This window comes from Asterias rubens, chromosome 3 (assembly GCF_902459465.1).
Source record: "Asterias rubens chromosome 3, eAstRub1.3, whole genome shotgun sequence".
Lineage (NCBI taxonomy): Eukaryota > Metazoa > Echinodermata > Asteroidea > Forcipulatida > Asteriidae > Asterias > Asterias rubens.
Genome location: NC_047064.1, coordinates 15,331,372 through 15,353,995, shown reverse-complemented (window position 1 = coordinate 15,353,995; position 22,624 = coordinate 15,331,372). Strand labels below are relative to the sequence as shown.

General features: G+C 38.1%; 1 protein-coding gene across 3 annotated transcripts in view; it reads right to left on the bottom strand.

The window, feature by feature from the left end:
• The window catches only part of LOC117288312 (SAFB-like transcription modulator), a 30,648-nt gene extending 17,012 nt beyond the window's left edge, over window positions 1–13,636 (bottom strand). For all 3 annotated transcript variants that reach the window (XM_033769119.1, XM_033769120.1, XM_033769121.1), the window contains exons 1-4: window positions 13,455–13,636; window positions 8,801–8,876; window positions 7,539–7,684; window positions 3,962–4,078 (exon numbers count right to left, since the gene is read on the bottom strand). In XM_033769119.1, coding sequence (XP_033625010.1) covers window positions 3,962–4,078; window positions 7,539–7,684; window positions 8,801–8,876; window positions 13,455–13,580 — 465 coding nt within the window. In that variant the 5' untranslated portion in view covers window positions 13,581–13,636. The remainder of the gene's footprint in view (window positions 1–3,961; window positions 4,079–7,538; window positions 7,685–8,800; window positions 8,877–13,454) is intronic.
• Between the last annotated feature and the right edge of the window lie 8,988 nt (window positions 13,637–22,624).

Here is a 22,624-nt window from a genome sequence, read left to right as displayed (position 1 = left end):
TTTTCTTTTAAAGGATAGCTGAAGTCCATTAAAATGAGAAGGATAAATTTCTTGTCATAGTGTAATGATTGTGTGATTACATGTTATTTTTTGTAGTTGGATGTCATTTAGGAGTAATAACAATCAATTTTAATTTCGAGCTTGCGCTCTTTAGGTTTTATTTGTCTGTCTCTTTTAAGCAGTCCATGACAACAAGTCATGTCAGATGCACATCCGTAAGACAGCAACGTAAGCGCGGTCGTAAGCAATAGGGCTCCTGACCACTACGTCACAACGTTGCTCATGTTTATGCAAATGTTGGGAAAATCTTCTAATTTATTTAAAACCCTCTTAAATGAAAACAAATTTTAAAGAAAACAGGGATATTTGCGCTGCAAAAAACAAATTCTTTATTGAAATAATATTATAATAATTATCCATTTCACATCTCTTTTTAGTCTAAACCCCATCCCGATAATGAGCAGGAAACCTAATTTCTCTGCCACTCTTGGTAGTGGTGACCTTTGAAGGTAAACTTTCATCGATCACCTGTACACTCTCATCTTTACCCGCTTGGGTGCTGCTGGAAATTACCCACCCAATCCAGTCTTCGTGTACTACTTTACCATCTTCTGAACTGTCGGTTCCAAGTAGTTTATTACACATTCGCCTCAACTAAATTGGGATCTCATGGTTCTCGCACTTCTTGAGCAGATCGTGATGTACGACTGTGATCTTCTTCCTTTGAGAGAAAGGTTCTACAACCAACAATTGCCCCAAGCCATATGGGCTGTAGTTTGCGGGTTTGGCCAGGTTTAGAGGGTTTATTTAGTTTGTACACAATGACACCCTCCTCAAATCCACAGTAGTTTCGCTTCAAATCATAACTCTTCTTCAGGTAAGTTTGTGCGGCCCTCATGTTTCTGTGAATATTTGCCATATAAAAATGGTCTTGATGCTAGTGCCAACAAATTCAACAAGCGCCGGGTACGTCGACAGAATATTATTGTTCACAGTATCAACCAATGTCATCAGAAAGTTATTTTCAGAAAGAATATCACTAAATGTTGATTGATTACAGAGCTATTCCAACCCCTCGAAGAGCTCAGAAACGTAAAATTTAATTACACAAAATGTAACTGAAGAGGGCGCAACAGTTCAAACATGTTGGCCTACTTTTTAAATTTTAAAATTGTTTAGGAAAAAGGTGCCAATTTGTTCCTTGAATATGAGTTTCCATCCAATTTATATGTGACATTAACTTGAAAATGTGGGTTGGCACGAAAACTAGTAGTTCAAACTAAGGCAAGTCTCGCGTCTCATGCCAGAAGGAACAATGGGATACAGTTGGTTTCGAAGCAGGATTCAGACAGACGGCCTATTGGCCAGCCAGCCCAAGCTGGCCACTCATGCCGTCACGCCTGACTGGTTTAATTAAATAACGCAATCACCACAAGAAGCTTAAAAGATCACTTACATGTAAGTTTCATACTGTACAACAAAATACAGGAAATTTATGCTGGTTGAGTGGCAAACTCCAACACACAGGTATCACAAATGGCCACAAAGTACCAAACTTTCTATTGGGTGATTTATTTTCTTCTGTTCGTACAGCTGGTATCATATGGAACTCCAATGGCTTGTGTACTACAAAGTTCTACGGATTTGGTCTCCCAGAAATACTTGGAGGCAAGAGCCAGATAGACAAGAGTGTGATCCTAGGAGTCCACTGGGCCAGCGCCAGTTGGTGCCAGTTTGCGCCAATGCAATTTACTGTGGCGCCTAGTGTCACCAATAAGGTGCCTAGTGGCGTGTAGTGGCTCAAACTGCCTCCCAACTGGCTCGTGGTGGCCCTTAACGGCACCAAATTTGAATGTGGCGGCAAGAAAATTTCAAAATGTTTGAAATTTTCGTCGCGCCACTTGCATCAAGCAATCAGCGACAAGTGTCCGCCAAGTGGCACCAAATGGCGCGAACATATCACCCTTTGGCGCACAAAAAAACGCCTATTAGAATCCACTGGAATGTAATGGCGCGCGCCAATGAGATTTCGCGCAACTTGGCGCCAAGTGGCACCTTGTTTGCGCCACTACGCACCAAATAATTCCAACAGAGGCGGATAGCCCGCCACAGTGCGCCAAATGTGCAGTGGCGCGAGCCAAACGGCACCCGATTGGTGACTACTTCGCGCCAAATGTCACCTGGTTGCCCGCCATTCGGCACCATATGGCGCCTATAAAAGCAGGGCGGCATCGCAGGACTTTACTTTCTCACACAACTTTCAAGATTCGACTCGAGAACACCTCCAACATTATCAAAAGCCTCAGACATATCAAAATTGTAAATATTTAGTAGAGATGTTGTTCATGCAGCAGCTGAGGAGGGTCTGGGGTCGATTTCACTAACGCGTTTTGGTCATCGCAAACGCTGAAATCGATTGCTAAATCTAAAATCCATCGCAACTTAGCGATGGATTTTTAGCCGACGATTTCACTAAAACTTAACGATGAATATACTCGTCGCAAAGTTTTATTTAGCGATGACAATCTTGCGATGACATGTTAGTGGTCCCAAAGTAAAAGTTCATCGCAAACTTATGATACTTTGCGCCATTATGAGTTATGTGCTTATAGTTATAGCAGTGTACGTTTTGACGTATAAATTGCCCGTGATTTAGAGTAAAATGAGTGGCGCTACATTATTTTAGTCTTTAGACTCAGATTGCCGATGACAACTATCAGCGACGCAACTGCAGCAAAGAGCCCCTTAATATCGGTAAAAAGGAGATACTATATGGGTTCGATTATTTTAACCATCATTTTTAGAAAAAAATAATGTGTAATGTATTGGCAAATTGACAGTGTGAAGCTTGGTATTATTTCTTCCTCCATGGTATTATTAGACAGATATGTCAGAATTTTCATCAATCCGTTAGAACAGATTTACGAAAACTGTTTATTAAAATCAAAAATTATAATAGAGGCCATAGGCCTATAAATGCTTTAACCCTTTGTAAATGAGTGCCTAAACATCGTCCACAATAGTTCGTGTGCACCAACATGACAACGATTTACATATAAACTGCACAATGCCATATCATTTCGAGCGACGACCGACGATTTTGTTGCGGGATGTCAAAGGTCACTACTTTTAGCCTCGTACAAAAACTTTATTTCCCTTATAATGTCATCGCAATTGCGATGACTTTAGTGAAACGCAGAATTAGCGACATCGCAATTGCGATGGATTTGAGGTTTGCGATCTCATCGCAAGTGTGTTAGCGATGATCGCAAACATAGACGTTAGTGAAATCGGCCCCAGAACCAGGTAGCTGATGGCCGGTATTTATATAGTCGGCAAGTAGCGCCAAGCGACGGCAAGTTCAAACCAATTTGGCGACCTTTGGCACAAACTAATCACCAAGTGGCGCAAAGTAGCCGTCTATTGGCGCGAATGGCGCCAACAGGGTGAATTTTGGAATCAAATGGCTGTGCAATGGTGCGAACTGGCGCAACATTTTGAAGCACGCCGGGTGGCATTTGGCGCACGCCATATGGCACCCAGTTTATTCCACTTGGCGACACATGCCGAGCGGACATTAATTCGGCGCCACAGCGAGCCACTACGCGCCAATCACATAATCTTTAGCCCGAACTGGCACCAACTGGCGCTAGCCCAGTGGACTCCTAGCATAATATTAACCTGTATTGTTTTGTTTTTTCTTGTTTTTTTTTCAAATTGCCTTCATTTCAGATGGTATTATCTTTGCTTTCGGAAACAGTACCAGCTACATATACAGTACCAAAATTATTTTGGGAACAAAAATCATTGAATTTTGAACACTTGGTGGCAGCAGACTTACCAGGTACATTGTTAGCGTCATTCTGAGCAAACATGCATTTACTAGAACAATGGATTCACCTTGTAAGTCTACTTTTAAAACAAGTAGTTCCAGAAATCTGCCATTGTTTCGTTGCCTTACCTCATTAGTAACCATTTGTTCATTCTCCAGGCTCAAATTAAAGACATCTTCTTCGTTCTCTCCATCCAAGTCCTCCTGAATGTCATGAACTAAATCGCCATAAATGTCCTCTTCCTCCTACACAAACACACAATAGACCACTTACTGTTATAAACTCATTTTAGGTTAGCATTAAGTGTGAAGTATGAAAGCATTACTAAAACTTATTGTTAGAAGTCTACTGCAGACTTCCATGATAAAAAGCATTAAGAAGCATTTCAGGTATAGTTGACATACTTGCTCACGGTCAAAAAATGAATTTTTTTTTATACTTTGTGGGTGGAAGGGCCTTGGGGTGCAAGTAAACAAAATTGCATTTTCAATTCCATATGATTATAGCCCGTTGCCATGGTTACGGCTCATTTTGTTTTTTGGCCATTTTAGGCCGATTTTGGGGTCTGAAAAACTGGTTTTTAGCTCATATTTACAACTCCACCCCACCAAAATGCAAAATTATTTCAAAAAACCTTGTATATCACTACAAAGTATCATCCTTGGCCTTCCCTCAGAATTTTTTTTATTGCTTTAAATATCACCCTTGTGCTATTTTTGCATCGTGCATTACAGTATGTTTTTAGAACTTGCCGCCATTTTCACCCTATTTTTGGACCCCAAAATGTCAACTTGCCAGGGGTCTCAGAAAATTGTCCTTTCGGCTGTGGTTAGGGCAAACATTAGTCTTTTCATATCTGGTGAGAAAAACTTGGGCATTGTATCCTGTTGTGACAGTACTGCCTCAAAACTAGACTTTTTCCCCAAAACGTGAAAAAATTCTTTTTAAGGGTCTTTTCAAATAATATTGACATACGTCGTCCACGGTGAAAAAAAAAGGAATATTTTTCTTATACTTTGTAGATGGTAGGAACTTGGGGTCCAAATAAACCAAATTTACATTTCAAATCATTATATAATACGTTGCCATGGTAACAGTTCATTTGTGTTTCGGCCACTTTTGGCCGATTTGGGGGTCTGGAAACGGTTTTTTAGTTAATGTTTACAACTCCACCCTACCAAAACACCAAAAATATTTCATAAAACCTTTTCCATCACTACAAATTATCATCCTTGGCTTTAGAGTGTGTTTTTAGAACTTGTAAAATCAACATTTTTACCATATTTTTGCCCTCAAAACTTCATTTTTTTTCAGGAGAATATTTTCCTTTCGGTTTTGAATAGGGCCAAAATTTGTCTTTTTATTTCTGGTAAGAAAAGCTTGGGCAATTGTATCCTGATGTAACAGTACTGTCTCAAAAATTGACCCTTTTCCCCAAAAACATGGAGAAATGCATTTTGAAATATTTGCTTCCTTTTGAATTTATAACAGAAAAAAGTAATACTTCCATCAGTCTGGCAGCTTTTCATAAACACTCTGTAGGCTTAGTGCATTACCCAACATTGATCAGGACTTGTTGATGACCTAAATCTTAGAATTTGCTCCACCCCGGCCCCGCCCCAATCATATTTCTTGACATTGCATAAAACAAAGTTTTGTGAACAGCGCCTCTTTTTTGGAAGTCACATTTTTTAATTCCCTTTACACATCAAGAAAGTTTGTGCAGTCTTAATTTTTATTGGTTCTCAGAATATTTCCCTTTCTGGTTGTGATTGGGCTATCATTATGGTTTGCATGTCTGCTGGGGCGAAACACTTTGGTGTTGTGACACTTCTGCATCAAACATGGTAATTTTTCCAAAAACAAGAAAAATGCATTTTGAAGATATCCCTTAGTTTGAATTAATAAAACACAAAAAATGAGCATGATTGTGAAACAATCTGGCACTGTTTCCATGCTCTTTAAAGTAACAAATACAACGTTTTTACTTTTAAGCCATAACCATGTTTTGCCACTGAGAGTTCTTGTTTTGTCATGACTACTTTACCTAGTTGTACAGGTATGATTCACATTGCAAGAAGAGAAGTAGTGCGATGAGCATTCTTTACAAGTTGTCTATACATGGCCTTATAACAGTCTCCTTGGTCCCCTGCCTGCTACCGAACTGAACATTTTCATCCCCACCAGAACAAAGAGGCTCTAAAAGTGCGCAAATACTGTCTCCAAAGTATCTAAATGGCCATTCACCTGCTTTAGCCTTCTGTAAGCAGTTCCCCCACCCATGATGGGGTTCCTTTCAATTGTACTGTTGCAAACAATAACAGAGGTGGTTTATTTAACATGATAAACAATTCAGCAGGTAATGTTTGACAATGTTTTTTGTTGATCGTTCTCAGAGACATAGGCTATATAACAAATATGAATTAGTAAGATAGTAAATGGAAAAAATAATCAAACTAGGATGAATAAACTTTTGTCACTGCAATTGCATCTTACTAATTTATGTTGAGCAGGTGCAGGTATTTACAACTTCTTTCAATGTTGTTTCATTAAAGGCACACGTTGCCTTGGATCGGTCTAGTTGGTCTTTGAAAAGCGTTTGTAACCGTTTATGACAAAATGCATATGGGTAGAAAGATATTTTAAAAGTAGAATACAATGATCCACACAAGTATCACCCAAAAACATCTTTCTAACCATATGCATTTTATAACAAACGGTTACAAACGCATTTCAAAGACCAACTTGACCGATCCCAGGCAACATGTTCCTTTTAAGAGATCTCTTACGCTCATCTTGCAAATCGTTAGTATCATTGTTTTTAACACATTTGTGTTGGACATGATTGGATGCTCCAAACCATCTGCAGCACAGACACTATTGTTTATGATCTCTATCTCTATGAAAAGTTTTACATTTGGTAGCAGGCAGGGACCAAGGAGGGTAGGCCCTGTATTAAAGACAACATGTAAAGAATGCTCATATCGCACTCTACTTGCAATGGGAATCATACCTGTACAATAGGTAAAGTATAAGAAAAATATTTGTTTTTTTCCACCGTGGACGTCGTATAACAAACTTATTTGAAAAGACCCTTAAAAAGCATTTTTTCACATTTGGGGTAAAAGTCTAGTTTTGAGGCAGTACTGTCACAACAGGATACAACTGCCCAAGTTGTTCTCACCAGATATGAAAATACCAATGTTGGCCCTAACCACAGCCGAAAAGAAAATTTTCTGAGACCCCTGGCAAGTTGACATTTTGGGGTCCAAAAATAGGGTAAAAATGGCGATTTTGCAAATTCTAAAAACATACTCTAATGCATGATAAAAAAATAGCACAAAGGTGATATTTAAAGCAATAATTTTTTTCTGAAGGAAGGCCAAGGATGATACTTTGTAGTGATATACAAGGTTTTTTGAAAAAAAATTCCTTTTTGGTGGGGTGGAGTTGTAAATATGAGCTAAAAACCGGTTTTTCAGACCCCAAAATCGGCCTAAAATTGCCAAAAAACAAAATGAGCCGTAACCATGGCAACGGCTATATATGGAATTGAAAATGCAATTTTATTTACTTGCAGCCCAAGGCCCTTCCACCCACAAAGTATAAAAAAAAAAATCATTTTTTGACCGTGAGCAAATATGTCAGTCCTGGGCAGGCCCGCCCGCCATGGCTACATCATTGATTGCGTCTTACTATACATACTGGATTGGCTTCGTCAGAATCTTCAATGAGTTCCATGACAATTTCGTTATCTTCTTCTTCCAGAATCTTCACCTCTCCTCCTTCCTCGCCAACATCATCAAAAGCATCGTCCTCATCATCAGCCTCTCCGATTTGAGTCTCCTCCCCTTCAAAAAAGAACAAGTTTGAAACGAAGACGGTCGGCTTGTATCAAAGCCTAACACCAGTAAAACTTGCCCATTTAAAAAATATTATACGGCATGACTGGTTATTCATTAAAACTCTCACCCCATTATATAGGCTACCCTGCCAAATACAACAGAATGCAATATACAGTTGAAATGAGAATTATGCCAAATGCAACGAAATGCAACAAGGGGTTTTGTTGCATTGTGCAGGCATGTTGTTTGTATTAGGACTGAGCAAGGGGGTTTGCCCTGCTAAATTCAACATTATGTTCATATATTAGTGTACTGTACTGCAATTCACCATAACACAAAAACATCAAACATCAATTACATGTATCTGCAAAATACAACAAAATGCAACCCCTATTAAGTAAAATCACTTTGCTGCTAAATGCAACAACTTCAGCCAAAGAATGACATCGAAGTTGACTGCCAACTGCAACAGAGTATTACAACTTTTATACGTGCATATTGTTGCATTTAGCAGGGTTAGGGTTTTAAGTTATGTCAATTTGTTTGGAGGCAAACTTTGTCAGGTAAGAGTGACTGGCGATCGTCCAGGTATGGTCTCCGTACTAATGGGGGTTATGGTTCTGGCTTATGCCCTCTATGCTATTTTTTTTTATTATAAAAGTGCAAACTTCTCAAAAATGCACCTTCTATAATTTAAAGCCATTATACACTTTCGGAACAGAAAAACAAGAACAAAAGTTCACAGATCTACAAATAACTTACAGGGTTTACAGAAGGTAATGGTAAAAGACTTCTCTTGAAATAATGTTTCATGAAATGCTTTACTTTTTGAGAAAACTTTAAAACAATTATCGATTCTCGACATTGAGAATTACAGATTATCGTAAACACATGTGTTGACATAACGAAACGTGCGGAAACAAGGGTGGGTTTTCCCGCTACTTCTCCCGACTCCGATGACAGATTGAGCCTAAATTTTCACAGGTTTGTTGTTATATATATAAGTTGTGATACGCGAAGTGTGGGCCTTTCGACAAACTGTTTACCGAAAGTGTCCAATGGCTTTAAGATGCATCACCTTAAAGTTGTTAACCTCAATAAGCTGAGATCAGGTTTACTTACTTGTAGTCTTGACTTTAGGTGAAACGCAACTTTCAAACATTAAGTTTTCAGGATCTTCTCCATTCTCCACCAAAGCCTATAAGAAAGGACAAAGAAAACACTTCATTAAAAGACCATTCACATTTTAATTAAGTGAGAAATTTAAGCTGACTCTACAGGTAATAAATGTTGTTGCATTTGTTCATACGTGTACTTCCACAATATTGGATTCTTAAAATCAGTACCAAATAAAAAAACAGTAAATGAAAACTGTAAATAACCACAAATGCATGAATGGTATTGACCAATTGAGCTTTGTTCACAATCAAACAGTAAACAAAATCAGTCCGATTATTGAGCTTTTTTCTGTATATCGCTCGACGGACACTTGTGGCACCTTGTAAACCCTTATAAGGTGCTACATAATTGGGTCTCAGAATTCATAACTATCAATAACCTCTCTTTCTGTATAAATGTATACTTAGACTTTGAACATGCTATGTCAGATTTTAGGCCCCAAACATTAAAAAAAATAGATTTTCTTGAGTGAGTGGTATTTCACAGAGTATCACCCGCTCTAACGAAAAAAAGTTTAACTTTTACTTTTAATGGTCAGGAACCATGAATTTTTGTTAAAATGTTTCTTATAAAACACATAAGAATTGGTCACGTGATACATTGTCGGGATCCCGACAAAAACTAATTTTGAGCACTTTATTTCACTGTTACTAATAATTGGCGGACTTTTTTGAGTAATGGCTCAAATGAAAGCTTGTAACTTTCTCTACCCCCATCAAAATACCTATTGAATTTTAAATCAAAATGTTTGGGTCAAATCGGCCAAAAATCTGACATAGCATCTTTGAGTACCTTGTTTGGTAGATACATGCGCTATAATAAAGTATAATAAGGCTTTGATATTATTATTATTAGTATTATTGTTATTATAGGATTTGAGGCATTGCATGGTGAGGTATCAATGTATATTTGGTTTGCGGTAACACCATGTGTGTATCTACTTGACGATGACTAGAGCAAGCTAGTCGAAACGTTGAGAATAATTCAGAACTGACTCCGCGTCAGTCCAGTTAATTACATGCCTATAAGCTAAAGTAGTAGTCCAGTCTATTTTCTATACCATCCGCCCTGGTAATAGTTAAAAAGCAGGACAGTTCTTTTCAGAACTGAGAAGTCTCCCGAACCTCCGATTATCTACTTCGCGGCAGTAGAATAAAGCAAGATACACACATGGTGTTACCGCAAACAAATATACATTATTATTATTGTTATTATTACTATTATTATAAATGGAACCAAGCCCAGAAACAGCCCTAGATGTCAGCTGTGCACCCACATATACCAAATCACCCAGTATTAAACTCTACCAATATGCCATCTCTCATTATTCCCCCTCAGCAGTATCAAGTAGGGCAAACTAGAAAGTCACTACGACAACGATTTGACGAGCAGAGTCAAGTTCAAAATGATGAGACCAAACTGGCTCTTTTCAGAGCCAACACAACCTCAAAAGAGAATTATTACATTGTTGTACAAGTTTACTATTACATGTATTTATAGTTTATTTTTAATACATAAAACCAGTAACTGAGCACTGCTTTTTGCCTGGCTTTTCCTGCATAACCTCAAGGTGTGGCAATTGTTCAGCAGAAAGCATTCACAGAGACAGAATTGAAAGGGAATCTGCTGAACAAAAGATCAAAAACCTTGTTTGTATTAATCAAGGACTTAATAGGGACCATGGTTTTCTGTCCCCCTACCAGAAATAAAAGCTCTTTCAACCTTACTCAACCTTGTTATTGGGTTCATTCACCCATAACATTATAAGTTTGACACACTTGGCTTTACTTGTAGGATCACTGGCTTGTCCCCATGATTGCACCTGATGTAAAGGAAGTACATGTAGTCATTGCTACACAACCTTAAAGGGAAGGTACACTTTTGGTAGTTACTCAAAACAAATATTAACTTAAAAATTGTCTTGATAACGAGCATTGGGGAGCTGTTGGTAGTATAAAACATTGTGAGAAACGACTCCCTCTGAAATAACGTAGTTTTTGAGAAAGAGGTAATTTCTGACTAAAAAAATAAAAGACTTCTAGCTAGAAGTCACACAAATTCGTCCAACAAGGGTGTTTTTTCTTTCATAATATTCTCGCAACTTCGATGACCAATGGAGCCCAAATTTTCACAGGCTTGTTATTTTATGCTCGCAACTTCGATGACCAATGGAGCCCAAATTTTCACAGGCTTGTTATTTTATGCTTATGATGGGAGAACACTGGTCTTTGACAATTATTACCAAACGTGTTCAGTGCCTTTAATAAATGTAATCACAAATAGAGTAAGTCTACACCATGGAGGAATTTCCTCCATGGTCTAACTAACTCAGTCAATGATCGTTTGGTGGGGCAATGCAACAGCCGATGACCGGAAGCGTATCAGCCGGATCGTTCGCACCGCAAGTAAAATCAAAGGTTGCCAACTTCCATCACTTGATAAACTGTATCTCTGTCGAGTTGAAAAACGAGCCCTCTCTATAGACGATGTGACCTCTGACTTCACGCGAAAACCATAACATGATTCGCGCGTATACCGCCGGGCAAAACCTTTGTGTTTTGGCAGCCAGCTAGAAAGTGTATGCAATCTTACTATGACTACGCAACTCAGTGCCCGGCGAAACATGACGTATATAGTGTTTTGTCAACAGAGGGCGGTTTTAATGTAAACATGGGTCACATCGTCTATAGTAGATGACAAGTTTCACCCAGCACATGACCTCTTTCAGCCCATGCGGTCAAATAATCGATTCCGTTCAATTAAATCTGGATCCAACCGTACTTTGCAGAGTTTTTATCCCACAGCTGTTCGTGTTCTAAATGACAGGTTTTAATCATGAATGTCTATTTTCTGATTTTAATTCTTTTGTTTTTATCTTTCTATTCCGCCTGTATATTGTAATACTTTTCAGAGTTGTTTATATTAATATTTCGATGTATTTTTGTATAAATGGTAAATTTTTAGTGTAATTTTTATATAACATATTTTTAGACACGCAAAACCAAAACGAATTTCACTGTACTAATATTTGTTTTTGTACAAGTGACAATAAAACATTATTCTATTCTATTCTATTATTCTATAAACGACCAGCTTCCTTGTTGGTTTTACCTGTAAGACCATAGTACATGTAGTATGATCAGACTAACACAGCAATTTTATATTATTTGTAGGGGATAAGGATTATCCCTGGATAGTAACTAGGGCACACATTTTAAAAACAATGGACACTATTGGTAATTTGTCAAAGACTAGTCTTCTCACTTTGTGTATCTCAACATGCATAAAATAACAAACCTGTGAAAATTAATTTTGGTTTTTACCCAAACACCGATGTCTGTTAGCACTGTATACTCAGTAATACCCCTAGTCCTGTGAAACTGTTAATTACAGTTATATTACTTGTGTGGGATTCGAACCCACAACCCTTGCAATTCTAGAGCAGTGTCTTACCAACTAGACTACCGAGATTGCCCGGTAGCTAGAGGCAATTTGAATCCTATGTTTTGGCAGCAGGTACCGCAATGATATAATAGATATTAAATTTGCATCGGGGATAAAGAATATTAATTTGGGTTTTTAACCATTATACTGTATGTACTCAATACTTTTTTCTAGTCTTGTGAAAAAATATCACAGGCATATTACTAGGCTGGGATGCTAACCCACGACCCTTACAATACTAGAGCAGCGTCTTACCAACTAGACTACCGAGGTTGCCCGGTAGCTAGAAGCATTCTAGTTGCGATAACGTAACCCTCCTGCCGTCGGCAGGAGGGTTACGTTATCGCAACTAGAAGCATTCCTAATCCTATGTTATGGCAGCGGGTACTGCACATATAATAGATATAAATTTGCATCGGGGGAAAAACAATATAAATTTTGGTTTTTACCCATACACTGATGTGTGTTAGCATTATATAATCGGTACTTTTCCTGAGTGCTGTGAAAAAATATCACAGGCAATTCACTCGGGTAGAAAGTTGTGAGATAATACAACTATTCTTCGTAGTTCCCAGACGTAGACGCGTGTCCATAAACGGTCGTAAAACTTTCACCTACTAACGCTGATTTGAAAAACGTTTAGCGTTAAGGATGCCCAAAATATTACACCCCTATAAGGCTCACAGGGGAGCCTTATAGTTTTTAGAAGTAGGGCATACACTATCCCTATTCTCTTAAATATTTTTTGAGTTTACAATAATTGTAAAATGGTAAAATGCAACGCTTGACCCATGCCGGAGGAGCGATACAATCATACAATTACTATATTTTCCGTTTACTTTCCGTATGGCGCCACCACTTTTTCATTCGAAATGAAATAATAATATAGTATCTATATTACCTTAATGAGATATCCCTTTTTGTAAAAATGAGTGAAAAAGTGGTGGCGCCATACGGAAAGTTATCCACTTGATGCCCCAGCAGGCATTCTACCTCCATGCTACGACTACGAGTACTAGCACACAACAACACAAGGGAGAAGGGAGAAGCTACCTCCCCGCCCTGCCTGCTGAGCAAACGAATCCGCGCACATACAGCAAAGAGCATCCACCGAATCGGACAAAAAAAAACAAAACATGAAAACACCCATTACCTCTTGCAGCCTTTCCAAAAGAACAGCTTTAACACCTTTATGGTCAAGACCTCTCTTTTCTAGTTCGGCTCTCAAATCCTTGACAAGAAGCTCCGATAACTTCTTCACTACCACAGTGTCGGTCATTTTCCGGTATTTTTGCACCACCGATTTGGCAACTGCACCCAAACAAAATATTATATCTCAACATCTCTCCTCACCTCTCAGGATTTGTTTAGTCTGGTAGATTTGTATCCGTATACGTTAGCGCATTATGAAGTAGCGGCGCTCTCGCGCTATACGACCTTTGACTTGTACAGTGTCTGCTGCGGCAGCAGCCAGACCATTTCGTACCACGTGTATTGTGTGCAAAAATAAGGAAGTTTCGGCAGCGCAACGCAATTTTTTTATTCCAGCATGGTAAAGGCCAGTTGCCTAGCCTTTACGAACGCGAATGCAGTCCTTACTAGTAATAACATAAAAGCCATAGCAATTTTCTGAACTTTGCGAAAAACCGTCGCATTTTCCTGAAACTATTAAAAGTTCAATTCAATTCAAAATACACATCTATACGTAAAAAAAATACCGACAACAACTTACATTTAGTACTACTATTTGGCAAATATATCGGTAGGCCTAGAGAGTGACAGAACAATGTTATGTAAGCCGGTGTCAGATGCAAATGTGTCCGCCATGCAATATTGTCCGCTCCGGACACTTTTGCATATCCGGCGGATATAGTACATGTCTGTACATGTATGTGCGCGCGTAGTGAGCGTGCGTGCACCGAACCCAATATGCAGCATGAATATTCAACTTATTTATGATTGCAGCGAATACCCAACGGCCGAACATTTCCTATGTCACTATGACATGCACTTAGCTTGTAAAAAATGGCAAACGTGTTCTGTCGACCAAGGGCGTTTAATTGATTGCAAATACACAGATGCATATGCAAATGTGTCCGGGCAGACACAATTGCATTATGCAGCAGCGTCCGGGCTGACACGATGGCATATGCAAAACCGTCCGGCTGACATTATTGCATATGCAATAATGTCCTCCGGATAGTATTGCATAGAGGACATGATTGCATGCGACACCGGCCTCTTCAAACAAAAGATGTAAGGATAGGTGATGTTTGAAGCTTTCCAGGTTGTGGTGAATGACCGTATATACCTCTTTTGAGGATGAGACTCAGAAGTAATGGCTCTAAAATGAACCGTTGTGGTCTAGATTCAAATTATACTCTGCTCCCGAAACGTTGATTCGGCTCTTTCCAGAGGCAACACTCTTCCCACAAGAGCGGTGCACAATGTTTGTAAACACAACCTCACCCAAACCGCGATGCTAATGTTAAAGACAGTGGACACTATTGGTAATTACTCAAAATAATTATTAGAATAATACCTCACTTAGTTACGAGTAATGGTAAAAGGTTGATAGTTATTGATCGCTTCGAGTGCTAAAACTATGGCTCCCGAGGTGATCCCCGGAGCGTTCTGCATTCCCGAGGCGAAGCCGAAATAGAACGTTACGGGGATCACCGAGGGAGCTACGGTTTTAACCATTGCACGAGTAAAAGAAGTCAATATTTGTTATAACACCCCAAACATTTCTACATACTGTACTATTAGGTTACAGACCTGAATGCTACAATCCACGGTCGACGCGAATACAGATTGCGAGAACTTTTACTGTGCTGTATGTAGTGTCATGTAATCCAAAATGGTTACAGACTATTAATTTATCATCCTCGTACACGCAACGGACGTCTGGGTACTGCACGCCGTGTGATAGTCTTCGGACTAGCGCACGGCAAACCGACGCTCTATCACACGGCAGTCGTCTAGCAAAACTAAGACATGTCATGTGACGCGCTCTAAACCAATGAGCAGGTAGAATACTTGTAAGGGGTGTTATAATATAAAACATTGCGAGAAACGGCTCCCTCTGAAGTGCCATATAGTTTTCGAGAAAGAAGTAATTTTCCACGAATTTGATTTCGAGACCTCAGATTTAGAACTTGAGGTATCGAAATCAACCGTCTAAACGCACACAACTTCGTGTGACAAGGGTGTTTTTTCTTTCATCAATACCTCGCAACTTCGACGACCGATTGTGCTAAAATTGTTACAGGTTTGTTATGTTATGCATTGAAATACACCAAGTGAGAAGACTAGACAATTACCAATAGTGTCCACTGTCTTTAAGAACATTGCCAGAGGGAGCCTTTTCTCACAATGTTTTATACTAACAGCTGTTCATCACACAACACATGATCTAATGACTCAGAAATTAATCATCAGTAACATGTAACCATGCCTTCAAAATATATTGCGTTGATCATCATCATTATAAACAAATCATTCAACGGTAGCGTTTTAACGAGAGGCACTTATTGTTCCCTGGGGACATCGGCACTTCTGAACTTGCCAATTAATCTGCCGTTCAAGGATATTACGAAAGGATAATTATAATTGAACGTGAACAATAATACTTGCTTTGTGTAGCTTTAAAAATTCAAGTAATTTATATTATCAAAGAGTATTGATAGCTTCGATGAAATAATTTAGCTCATACCAATTAGTAAACACAACGGAAACTGTATTTTATTCATCATTAATGATGATATTGTCGAAAACTAACGCCTTCGCATTTAATTAGTATGAGCATTGAGCCAGATAAAAGCCTTGAAAAAAAAGCTATTGTGTCCATTTTATCCTTACAAAACAATATTCGAGAGCCGATTATTGTTCCCAATGGGAGCTTGAACTTTTATACAAACATTACCGAAAGGGTAAAAAATTGTGCATAAATATTAAGCTATCTTTTAAAAATTGAACTACGATTCAAGTTGTTTACTGCAAGAATCTTGAAAAATTGGTTTTCAGAAACTCGGGCGGTGCATTGACTAGAGGGTTAAATGCTGTGTTTCGTGCTGGAGAAACAAGAATTAGTTTAAGTATAAGAATCTGGTGCACTTAAAGAAAATGAAAAAAATGAAAGAAACCTCTTTTTTGTCACAGCAAAAGAATTTGCAACATTTTGTACTCCAACGGGACAAGGACTCTAAATTAGCCTCCATGGGTATCCATCATTTTCGCATTCAGTAGCCCCAAATTAGGTAAACTAGGTTTGTTACCAGCTTTTACTCAAAAATGCCGCCCACCTCCTAAACTATAGAACCCTTTTTTTTTAAATCTGGTCCATACCATAAACAAGTAAACATTCTCCAAGATTTGCGAAATCACCAACAATTTACAATTTATCAAATAATTACAATTTGTATTCAAACCATATTCAATGGGCAGACAATAATAATTTCCAGGCTGAGTTTGCAATCTCTCGAGATGCCCCGAAGTAGGCCTGATCTTGAGGTAATCTTGTGCACACTGTTTCGTGCTTATTCATAACATTCCAATATTAGGGAACGACAGAGAAGAAGACAGAGTCAAAACCTAGCCAGCGATTATATTAATTTACAAAAGTAATTTATTTTACATTCAAAGAACATGATTTAATGCAATTGAACAACTAATAATGTACATAGGAAAATTACTATACTTTTAACAGAAGACCCTAAAATACCTGATTGCATATGCTGTGGTTATGGTTGTCTCTTCAAGTCGACGTCTTTGCACTGGATGGGGCATCGGTTGAGAATGAAAAGAAACGGGTAAAAAGGGGAGACAAGGGGAGAACACTCTTTGCCTTACATAAATGGTATGTACGCCTTGTATAATAAATTAGAATAATTTACTGTAATACTTCAAAAACAAATAACTATTACGTCCACAAGAAACAATCTCAAACGTTTTGAATTCAACGGATTCGACTTTTGTTACCATGGTGGTGTGAACTGTAAGTACTTTCATCAGCCATATTACTTTTTTTATCTGTCAAGTTCAAGTCACAAGACTTTCCTGTATAGATTTCTTGAGCTATTATTTCGTAGGCACTGGGCATTTTTTAATGATAACATTTTGCATGAAACGAAACTATAGCGCCTTCCATAGCAACGTAGGGTTACTTTTTATATCAAACTGTACTGAATAAGGTTGTCAATATAATTAAAGTCTATAATTAGCAAAGGCACTTTTCTGTAAGCACTCAGCTGCATGTGATTTGCATGAGGAGAAAGATGCATTACACCCGCTCCCAATAACACGTCTACCCCCCATTACTCACAACTCAACTCAACCCAACCATTCACTACTTTGCCATTGTACAATATTCAAAACTCCTTTAAATTTTCCGAATCGTTTATTAAAAGTTTTTTTATATTTTTTTTTAATTAATATGCCTAAGTATTAAAATCGAATAATTTTCGTCTTGGTAATGGATTTTTTTCTATGAAATCGAAATTAAACAAAGCCACGGTTGTTAAACGATTGTGCTATAAAAGTACAGAGTGGTGTTAATAAAAAATATTATGCATTTAGTGGCTGTTATCTCCACAAAGCAAAGGCAATTACATTCACAGATGATTGTCTGCGTGTACAGTGTGTGAACAATGTTAATTAGTAATACATCACTTTAATCAAATTTCATCACGTGTGGAGTCAGACTTAGGAGTTATGGAAACATAAAATATTGCTGGTTAACAATCGACCACTATAATTATCTCATTATGACACATGGTCGTCCTTGAAGAAACTATAATTAAATGAAGCACCCTTTGAAACGAGTCTGTCAATAGCATGCTATACAACTAGCGGTACGGACATTTTTGGGTGGGTGGGTTGGGGGCTGCACAGTATAGATCTTTGTGAACCAGAATATCAGTTAAGTCGAAGAGAAGATTGCTATTCGACTGGCTAAAAATGTTTTACTAAAGTTTACAGTAATTATGTAAAAAGGAGCTACAGTTAATGACTTAAATGCAGTGATCACTATTGGTTATTACTCAAAATAACTATTAGCATAATCCTTACTTGGTAATAAGTAATGGGGAGAGGTTGATAGTATAGAGCATTGGGAAACGGCTCCCTCTGAAGTGACGTAGTTTTCGAGAAAGAAGTAATTTTCAATGAATTTGATTTCGTGACCTCAAGTTTAGAATTTGAGGTCTCGAAATCAAGCATCTGAAAGCACACAACTTCGTGTGACAAGGGTGTTTTTTCTTTCATTATTATCTCGAACCTTCGACGATCGATTGAGCCCACATTTTCACATGTTTGTTATTTTATGAATATGTTGAGATACATCAAGTGAGAAGACTGGTCTTTGGCAATACCAATAGTGTACACTGTCTTTATATGCCTGAATTCAAAACCATGGATCCGAGTGAACGCTCCACTCTCTGACCTCTTTGATCCCGCTTATTGAGTTAGGTAAACATCGATTAGTTCGGTTAAATAACTTCATTACTAGAGGCAAATTTCGATCTAGTTACTGGTGTTCTGACCGGAATATTGCTCAATTATTGCGACTTCACAATTTCCATGGGAGCGTTGTGTTAGTATATGCCTGTTCCAGTGGATTGCTTGAGAAAATGGAGAGTTGTTTATTCTGCCGGAGTGACGGTGTTGCTTGATTACGTTATTCATTGTGTATGGTCACTGCCTCCTTGCACTAAGAAAGCCCTGGTTCTACAATGTTCTAGCAAGCTAAGAACCAAATTATATATAAATATATATGTTATGCTTTGATATACCGATATGCCGATGACACCGACACTGACACAAAGACACCCAGGTCAAAATTCCAGTTGAACCTAGTTAACTGGGGTCAACTGGTTCAACTGGATAGTGATCAAACTCGTCCATTTTCCATATTAACCAACTGGTTTGGACTAGGTTTAACTGTGTTCAACTAGGTTGAAATTATAAACCAGTTGGTCTCTGTCCATTTTCCATATTACACCAACTGGTTTTAACTGTGTTTAACTAGTTTATCAACTGGTTTCAACTAGTTCCAGTTAAACCCAGTTTAACTAGGTTCAACTGGAATTTCGACCTGGGCAATCAACCACACTGACACCGACACCGACACCAACATCGACACCAGCGAAACACTGACTGACGTTGATATTGGTGCTTGGTGCCGTCTCAAGCAAAAACGTCAGCAGCAGCTTACACTCCCCATCCATGGAGCTGAGTTGGTTTAAAGATATTCAAACAATAGAATATCAATATGCACGAGTCATGGGTACTCTAACCATTCAATCAGAACAGCCTTAGGAGAAAATGAGTAGGCCCCACCCTTACTCAAATTAAACCATCCAATTAGAATAATTATGCAAAAGCCATTGGAGGAAATAAAGAAATGTGTATTCATCGTTTAGACGATACTGACGTCACTCAAAAGCATCCAATATACGTAAAGTGGCAGAGCATCGTTATGGTTTTACATTTGTTTTTGTAAAGACGTTCACATGCATTGATTGGTCACTTTCTGGATTCATTGGAGTTGACCAATAGAAGTATGCTCACTGATCACGACTAAAAACAAACAATTGTTGGCTCAACAAATGGGATCGTCAGTCGGTCCATTTATTTCAATATTTCTTTTTTAAGAATACGCAAGTGGGGGAAAACACAGATAACATACACACAACTTTATGGGGTTTTCCAACCATTGTCATGTTCCCAAAGTAGGTGAATACAACTTTACAAGTAAACAAAAATAAAACTACAACAATTTTGATTGATGAAGTTGTTTCTCAACATAAGCAACGAATAATAACAGTTCCCGTCAGAGGGTCATGGTTTCACACTCGGCAACATTTTCCAACGGGTCATTGGAGCCAATGAAACCAGCACTAATTATAGCTTTCGACCTCAAGTTAAAAGTTGCACTCGATAAAAAGAGACAAAAAATGTAGGTCGATGTTTAAGTTGCCGCCCGGCTGATGAATAGCAATCCAGGGCCTGTTGTGAAACCACTCACTACAGCTGTTCAGCTATCGGTCGCGCTGTCACAAGAGGGCCAATGCCAATTTTGAGAGTTACGCTTCGTGAACTCATACGTTAGACAGCAAGAAGCAGAAGAAAAAAACCAAAAACTTTTTAAATACATCTGAGATATTTTAATGATAATTCATGAAGTTTCTTGAATTTAAATGACGAGCTACAAAAACACTAGTAATTCTAAATATGTATAAATACTACACGACTGAATGTGTTTCAATACCAAATCGTTTGCATATCATACATAGTTTCATTACAATTTTATTGGAATTCAATGACATTTCATATATAATCTGTATATGCTTTATTTTTTTGAAAGATACAATTACCGACCATTAATAATAATTATATCAAATACAGTGGCCTTTAGCATTATTTGCATAAAGCAGTATTGACGCGGCTTCCTCCATGAAAATCATATTAAGCATAAATTAACTTTCTTGATTTGATTTGTGAAAAAAAACCGAATAATATATCTCATCTTCGGATAAAATGATTATATCAATCTTAAAATGTCGTTTACTGGGCATCCAAGGTAAAAACTATGCTTAAACAAAAAACCCATTTAAAAATGGAAAAAGGTAGGCCTAATAAAACGGTTTCTTTTTAGGTCTACATCACAGTGAGCATTAATTTGGGTAAGTTTTGGCTGAAAGCAGTATGCTTGAGGCCAAGGACGGCCTTTGAAGTAGAGCGATAGCATGCTACATTGATCTCCACAGAAAAACCTCTATTCATGGTAAGTGGATTTTACACCGAACCGGCAACTAAGAGGGAAAAGTGCTCAATACATTTTAGTTTTTGAACCATTTACGTTGTCGGCGGAATAATACCACCGCTACAATTATAGTGGCATGAACACAAATTCGCTGCCATAAATGGTTTCTGGCTGCATGGACCGGCAGCGTGATTGCTTCAAAATATAACTGCAACTTGCATCTTCAATAAAAATCAATTGATTCCTATTTTTATACTTCGAATACCTTGAACAAAGGTTTTTTTAAGGGGAATTGAGAATTCACACTACAACCCTAAACTTCTTACTACCATTCACACGAATACCACCACATAGAACACAACGCCCTTCTTGCTCAGTTAAAAACAAGTCTCTATTCTGACGGAGCTTTATGGCTCTAGATGAGGTCACACGGGCCCCGATAACGAGAACGAAAGCGAACACGATAAAATTGCACGCCCTCGATTGTTTGAATTGCATGCTCCACGCAGAATACACCCACGCCCATTCAACCAATCAAGGACGTGCATTTTTATCCTTCTCGTTTTCGTTCTCGTTTTCGGGGCCTGTGTGACCTGGCCTTTATATGGGTTTTCAGAAGTTCAATTTGTACGGGAATTATGAATTGGTCTACAAGAACAGGACATTTCACCCGATTTCATGACAGATTGGGATAAAATATTGACATAGTTGAAACAGGTGCTGCCTTTGACGTGCAGCTGCAGAGCAGGCCGGATGCTGTAGCCAACGTAATCTCTCTATTTGTTTCTTAATACGCGACCCAATACTCTAAAAATAGCTGATCAATCATTAAGTCCGAGATCTCCTATTTATCTCAAATAAAACTCTAATTGTCTGCCCTTGTATTATAATCAATACTAAAAATGGTCCACAGTAGCAAACACTCTATGTATTAGCACCATAGAAATGTCAAGGGCGCAATAACAAAGTTGAAGCAATCATGTTCCCAATTGTTTGAGCCAAACAAGGAAAACACAACACACAGGTTGTGTTTAAATGACTAATTTCCAATGCTGTAAATACGAACCATTTAATTTTAACTGTTCAGCCTTGTAAAACGTTACTATATCATTGTATTTCTTTCTAACTCATCACTTATCTAAAAATTATTTGGTTATATTATTTGAGATATCTTATCTTTCGTCTCTTTACAAATTATTGTGAGAGCTTGCAATCAATAAGAGACTTTTGGGACGCTTGGTGGCAGCAGACTTACCAGGTAAAATCCATTGTTCTTGGTCATGTGCGCACGCTCAGAACTACATAAACAATGGAAATGTACCTGGTAAGTCTGCTGCCATCACATGTCCCATTAGTCTCCCATTATTTTGTAAGGGCCCTTACCAATGTTGCGCTTTCGAAATAATTTCGCTCAATATTGTTTTGAAGGCTCGACAAATTTATTTTAACTATACAACTCGAAATAAAGCATTGCTCAATCTTTAAAAAAATGATTTTGAGTGCTTAAAGACACTTTTGGTATTGTCAAAGACTAGTCTTTACAGTTAGGTGTATCTCAA